This window comes from Cupressus sempervirens, chromosome 10 (assembly GCF_028749045.1).
Source record: "Cupressus sempervirens isolate cs-2001-9-10 chromosome 10, ASM2874904v1, whole genome shotgun sequence".
In the NCBI taxonomy this organism is placed as follows: domain Eukaryota; kingdom Viridiplantae; phylum Streptophyta; class Pinopsida; order Cupressales; family Cupressaceae; genus Cupressus; species Cupressus sempervirens.
In genome coordinates, this window is record NC_143127.1 from 920633899 (window position 1) to 920641683 (window position 7785).

The 7785-nt window shown below is 34.1% G+C and overlaps 1 protein-coding gene across 1 annotated transcript; it reads right to left on the reverse strand.

Annotated features, from left to right (window-relative positions):
- Positions 1-1222: 1222 nt before the first annotated feature.
- Positions 1223-3408, reverse strand: LOC149537015 (cytochrome P450 750A1-like). Its single transcript, XM_089806868.1, has 2 exons — positions 2514-3408; positions 1223-2069 (listed from the first exon to the last, which is right to left on the reverse strand). Exons 1-2 carry the CDS (start codon positions 3388-3390, stop codon positions 1441-1443), a joined length of 1506 nt encoding a protein of 501 aa, XP_089662994.1. The 5' UTR covers positions 3391-3408; the 3' UTR covers positions 1223-1440.
- Between the last annotated feature and the right edge of the window lie 4377 nt (positions 3409-7785).

Sequence of the window (7785 nt, forward strand, 5' to 3'; positions counted from 1 at the left end):
AAGATCAAGTTGCTGCTATTTAGAATTTCATTGTAAAAATTTGAGTTTAATACCTTTTGATTTAATTTCCCCAAGTAAAGATTAAAGGGGGGTGTTAGAATTGCTAATCTTTCCTTGGTTGTATTTATTAAATGGGACAAACCAAGGTATCCCTTATGTTGTTTGTTCTTTAGTCCACATGTGAGGACAAGTCTATTTTGTAATTCCTTTATTAAGGAAAATAGTTATTCCTCCTTAAGAGGATTATGACACTTGTTATGCACACACTTATGAATGTGGCAATCATTCACATGGGAGTTACAAATAACTCATCCTCTCATCTCTTTATAAGAGATGCTTCTCTCTCATTCTAAACATATAATCATGATGTAGTTCATGTAATGAGCACTATGGCTCCTCATTATGTCCCTCTCTCTCTCTCTCTCTCTCTCTCTCTCTCCATTCTTAGGCATTTTCTTCATTCATATAATTCACAAGGGGTTTTCTTTGCTTTCCCCTTTCAAAATCTGTGCCTCCATTCTTGTGTTGATCTTGGGAAGCTCCTTAAAGTATGGTAATTATGTTCATCACAAACTCTCTTGGATTAATTATTTAATTTTGGTTCATTTCAATTTTATTATTTCTAACAGTATAATACAAGTGCATATGCATTTTATGAATGAATATATGTTAATCAAGCGAACCTATTTACCTTCACCAAAATTAAAGCTAGCTTAGGAAACTTATTGCCTTTCTATATTTTGGTACACTTTTTATGTTGACAAGCATGTCAACCAAGTAATTTGATAAATGTTCTTCCATAGATACTGGTATTCTATAAATTTTGAGCTTAATAAATGGTATTAAGATGTATAAGTTCTTTACAAAGTGATAAATAAATAAATTTAACTTAAAAACAAGTTATAAAGAAAATTCTATTATGTGTTGAATCATAACTCGTAAAAAATAATTAGATATTTTTATGTCATGCACACATAATATAGAAGAAATAATTTATTACACATTAAAACTATAGAATATTAATAAAATAGGAATACTGATATACTCCTTTGTTTCAAGTAGTTTAATTCATGGTGTGATCTTGATTAAAGATAAGACGGTTTCTAAGGTACCAAAAATCTTATACAAGTATATTTCTATTGGGACATTACAAGAACACTACTAAAAGATAACATCAAGACAAAGAACAACTGTTGAGTAGAAATTCAAAAGAGTCAATAGATTTTCTAAGAGGAACTGGAATCTTTTATTAACTACTAAAGGACAAACCAAAGATATGGAAAGTAAACCACCCTTGGAGCCTTTCAACTACAACATACTTTAAACGTAACATGTTGTAATCCATTACAACATTTCACATCTTAATAAGATGGGTAATTATTTACTAAATATATGATTTTATATGATTTGAAGGAAAATGGACTATATTATTAATACTAACTATATTTTTGTGGATGATGGTGCTAACCTCCAACTTGGAATGCCAAATAGATGTTCTTTTCTAGGAATTGCTGTTCCATAAGTTTCATTCATATCTATATCACCTTCACTTCTCCAATCAAAGTAGTAAAAGATATGTCCTAGTGCAACATGAACAATTGCAGTTCCCATGGAAGACCCAGGACAACCTCTCCTTCCCCCACCAAAAGGAATCATGTTTAATTCTAAATCTTTCATTGTATTGAGACTTTTATCCATAAATCTCTCAGGTCTAAATTCCAAAGGTTCTTCCCATACCCTTGGATCTCTTCCTATGGCCCAAGCATTCATTATAAGCCTTGTTTTTGCTGGTATGTAGTAGTCACAATCAGGTCCATTCACAATACAAGCTTCTGTAGATTCACGTGGCACAACCAAGGGAGCTGGTGGGTATAATCTTAACGTTTCTTTCACAACACAATGCAAGTATTGCATTCTTGAAATATGAGAATATGTTAGATTCTCATCATGCTTTACAATAGAATTAATTTCTTCTTGTAATTTCTTCATCATACTTGGATTTCTCAATAATTCACTCATTGCCCATTCAAGTAGAGTTGTTGATGTATCTATTGCACCAATAAACATTATATGCAAAATCAGTCATATAAATGAATGCATATATTAAAACAAATGTGGCACACTAACCAAAATAAATGAGGTCACACAAGTTTTAAAATATTTGAAATAATCAATATATGTTCCTCTTTCTAATGATTGACAGCAAAGTATGACCTCAAACATTCTAAAGATTTGTTGAAGAGTAAATTTAAACTTTATACATCAATAGACATAATCAGAATTATGCAATCCAAAATATGTATATGCATTTTCCAATTCAATCATCTAGTTCAAGTACACTAACACCACCACCATTAAACATCACACACTAAAAAATAAATTAAATTTGGAAAAAAAAAAAAAATCTACTTTACCTGTTCAATGCTTTGAACCTAGAAATTTAGCCCTAGTGTGATGCTTAAACCGTCCACACTGACCTATTTACCTTTAGCAAAACTGAAAAGTTGAACTTACAAAAATGATTGCCCTCTTATCTTCTGCTGTGATTTCCATGTCGACAAGCGCGTCAACCAAGTCTTTCTGCCTCTCACTCTCCTCTGCGCCGCTCCTCCTCTTGCGCTCCGCACGGTCATCTAATATTTTGCTAAAAACTGCATCCAAGCGCTGGTGGGCATTCTTCATACGTTGCCTCAGCCCATGCAAGTCCAGCCACTCAAGAAAAGGAAAGAACTCGCCAATATTCACAGGTCCCATCAGATAAGTAACCTCCGTTACCAGTTCCCCAAACGTCATACCGCCGGATTGGAGATTGCTATTTGTGCTGCCCGCCAACATCCGCCATGTCGTGTTGGACACGTAAGATGCAACGCTCTCGCTCACATTTACTCCCACTCTCCCCTCCTCGCTCTTCTCCCACATCCATCTCACCATCGCCACCGCCTCTTCCTCCATCACCTTCCCGAATGAATCGATTTTCTTTGAACTCAGCAGCTCCACTACGCTTGCTTTTCTCATGTCTCGCCAGTATTCTCCGTGGGCAGCAGTTAAGATGTCCCTCCCATTGTAAAGCAAGTATTTGCTCATTGTCGATGGCGCCCTGTTTGAAAAATTCAAGTCGTGGGTTTTCATAATCTGTTTGGTCACCTCAGAAGAAGAGGCGACCACAAAATCAAGAGAACCCAACTTCAAAGACATAATTGGCCCATGTTTCTCAGCCATCCGCTCCAGAGTGCGATGAGGAAGAGCTCCCATCTGGTGGAGGTTTCCTATGATGGGCAGCGCTGATGGCCCCGGCAAAGATGACAACCTCCCCTTGCTCTTCCTCGTGAGAAGGGAGAGAAACACAGAAAAAAATAGGATTCCAATGCAAACACTCATATTGAGATCCATTGTCAAGGAAACCGAAGATTAATCCAGAGTACTGGTTTGCTTTGATTGGGAAGGTCGAAGTCTCTTTATATATAGAAGAATCACGGCGGCTTCTGCCCTCCGATCATTATCAAAGCATGACATATTAGAGATTGAGTTTGTGTTACAATGTGTTACAATAATCATGAAGTCATTGCATTGTCCCCACTTATGAGAATGCCAATTTTTACTTTGACCATTCAATTAAAAAGATGCGTGCAGACGATAGTTGCTGCTACGTGGATAATTAATACTGTATTTACTTCCACGCCTTTTAATTCCTTCATTTAACTGATTATGGCATACATGTTTTTAATCCTGAATACTAAACCTCGTCATTTACCAACAGCATACAACCACTATCCCACGTGAAACGACCATTGAACACGCTGAAACGACCGTTGAACATGAATGAGGCCTGGCCTTCTTTAAGAAAAAAAATTCAAAGTTATACTTTGTTGTTTATTAATTATATATATTTATTAATTGTTTTCATCTTTAAAGTAAACACTCTTAGACATCACATGCTCGAAAGAATAAGTAACTTTGACTGTAACACTTTTAGTCTAAGAATCAAACCTTAATACGTCATGTTTAAGCCAACCTCTTTAACCTTTTGTCCAATTTCTTTCCATTATATAAATATAAGGATCAATGATCCACAATTATAGGTATAATTACCTCTATCATTGAATCCTCAATTATATAAACATGCTTACAACTTAAAAAAATGGTTTACCTATGATTTTTTATCATTCCAAACTCAAATACATTAAATTGTGTTACTCAGCTCATATAGCTTATGGTACTTGGCTCTCCCTATTCTAACATGCCATCCTTCGGCATGAACTTGACTCGCTATAATTGATTTTGTAATCTTCTAGATTTATTGGCACATATTACCTCCCAAATCACTCAACAACCACTGAAATGCTCAATGAAATTCATGTGTGCCTGACAACTATATTTGATGGGGCACAAACTGACTTTTTTCACTTTTGTACTTAATAGCTTTGTCTCTATGATGACTCATTTGTAATGATGACTAACCAACATTTCCTAGTAAATGACCAAGTGTTTTGTGCTAATAGACATGTTTTCATTTAGGGTCAACAATCTTCCCCTTCGGCATTAGTGGAAAAAACACTTATCATATTATTAAAAATTTTGTTACCAAAACTTCAAAACTAAAACTCCCCCTTTAGGTATATTCCATACCTTCAATTGGTAACTATAGAGTCCTTAGTATAATTTTTTCCCTTTCTTGTGATCTTTGATCTCTATATATTTCCCCTCTTTTTTTTCCATGATTTCCTTCTGATGGTAACCTAGGGACGGGGAACTAAACCACACTTAGTAAAAAAATCAGATCCATAGTACCATTCCAATTTTTCTTGAGTGTTTCAAGATTATAGAGTTCAATTTCCATTCTTGCCACTAAATCTACCATATTATCTACAGTGGATGAATTTTAATTACTCTAAATAAGATTCTTGGCCTTGAACAAATGTTTTTGTATGACCTCTTGTGATAACTTCTTCACTTTTTTTTTCCTCTCTTCCAATAGTAACTAAGATTGCTTGTCTTGCAAGAATCTCAATTTTGAAAAATGTATTAAGCTTGAACTTTCATCCAAGGTCAGTGTATCTCCACTCTACTGCAAATCAATGTCAATCTTGTCCATCTGATCTTATTTCTTTTATAAATAATAGAATATAACATTGCTTCATAAATAGTGTATTTATGTTTCGAAAAATCTTCTCAAAATCATTTACAAGGGGAGAAAGTTCAACCTACTTCATAACAATCTCTATTGCAACTTTATCCATCAATTTTTTTCTCAAAATTTCTCTCTGACCTCTACATAAATTTTTCTCTTGTATCAATATTAGGGTCATTCAACTTCTCAAAAATCTGAACGAATTGTTCAATGATTGGGCCATGTTCATTCAAGCACTCAACATTAATGATTTCAAAGAATATATCTTGGATATCATTGAATAGTTGCTTCTACTGATGTTCTCTTCTCATTTCCTCTTTCTTGGTTTTCCTTACAAATAGATCGGTTAATGTTTTCAACTAATCAAGAGTCAATTTTTTTGTGGTCCAATTATGGATCATAGTCACTTCATCTAAGGTAACAGGTTTTCCTTCAAATGCCACTAGAGATTTGATTTTCTTTTTCTTTATCCCCTTCCTCTTTGAGTTAGGGGTGCTAGAGCTCGACATAGTCAAGTGTAGACCTTCAGTTTATACACTTATGCTCAATCTATGTGTCTCTTTTGTCTATATATGCTCCACAATGTTGTTTGTCCTTTAATAGTAGTAGTCACCTACTATTCAGATGCATTCTCCTTTTCTTTCTCAACATTTGAAGTGAGTTCACCTATAGATCCTAGTTGTATAGCCTCATTTTCTCCCTCACTATGAGGTTTCTAGGTAATTAGTCTCTCACCTATAGTGGATTGATCCACTTGATCAATCTTTCTCTTTTCATTCTTCTCAATTCATTATTATCATCTACATTTCCCTCATTATCATTATTCTATTATTCTTTCACTTGGATATTTTGATCTTATTTGGTGAGTACAAATTGTTGCCTGGCCTAATCAACACTTATATCTCCTTGTCCTTGTTATTGATTGATTGTAAAAATAGGAATAATAGGAATAATAGGTGTATTCTCTACCTCTTGCATGAAATCTTATGCATCAATATTCATATATTCTTTCACTTTTACAATCATAGGATTAGGGTCTAACAAATTCTCACAAGCTAGAATTTGTATTGACTTGATTTGTAAAGGGTCTTCATTTTTCTTCCTTGGCTCAACTGTGACATTCCCTTCACTTAGCACATTTTTGTTAGGGCTATTTTCTAGTTCATCATCAATGACCACTATTTCTATCTTCCCTTCACTCAGGTGCACCAAGTTGTGATTTGTATCAACAAAGTAAGATTGTAAGAAGTAGGATGTCATATTCAATGAGAAAGTGTTGTACAAAGATCTATTGTTAGGATTAACCTCAGACATAAATAACAGTTAATGCAAATATAACCAATATTAGAAAATAATAGATTGCACAAAAGAGAACACAAGACACCAAGATTTAACATGGCTTACCCAATCCATGGCTTACATCCACCAATAGCAAGTCCAATATTATTATGATCTAGTGATTACAACTTAATTACAATATATAATCCCTTACAGCTCAATACCACCACAAGAACCAATTTTTGCATTACATCCTTATGAAAATGCCTCACCCTAAGCCTTTTTATAAAAGATTTTTTTCGCTTAAAAAATTAGGGCTAGAATAATAGAAAAAATAGTAGCCAATGTCTTGTATAATATAAGGTCATTTTTGGCTTTGGGGGCATTGTCCCCAAAAACCACCATAGGGGCATTACCCCTCAACCCCACCCTGTATTTTGATAGTGAGTGCACATGGGGCACTACCCAAGGACCTAGTAGGGGTGCTACCCCTTGACCCCATCTTGGGGGCACTGCCCCAAACCCTCGTAGAAATAATTTGGAGGGAATGTTGAAAAAACCTTTAACTCTGATTAGGCTCTGCATTATAGCACTTTCTATTTATTTAGAGACCGAAGCTCTACCCTAGGCAGCCTTGGACACATTATTAAACAAATATTTCTAGTTTTCATGAGGAACCAAATTACTAAGCAAACTATGAGAAGGAACCACCAGGGGTGGAGCCATCAAATCCACTTCTCCAACTATCTCTAGGAAGAGAATACTAAAAAAGAAGACAAAAAGGACAAAAGACTCATTTCCAAGAAACATATCAACTTCCTAGACAAACCCATTTTCTTCAAATCTATATCAACCCTTGAATTGCCTCCACTTTCTTCCACTTAGAAATAGGAGATCATATTTTGAATTTTCCTTTCTTTGCATAAGTCATTTTAATCCATTCATACTTTTCTAGATTTTCTTAAATAGAAAATAATTTAAATCTAGGAAACTTGTTAGGGATAAATCAAGAAAAATAAATTAATGAATGATAACTTAAAAAATGAAGTCTCTCTAAACTAAATATAGATTCAATATTTTGAACCACATAAATTAAGTAAGAAAACTATTGAAAATATAAGGCAGTGACAAATAATTTGGTATAATTATGAATAAAAATACAAAATCACAGGAATTTTGTTTACTAAGTCTTAGTCCATAATGAATATTTCTATTTGGTCAATGAAGTTACAAATATTTTATATATTAGAGTAATAACTAGTTGATCTTTAAAATGGGATATGAATATCATACAGACACAATAATAAATAGAAATTGTTAGAAAAAGATAGCTAAAAAGAGGGGAAAATATGTCATGCATGCTAATGAAAGGGTTTGAT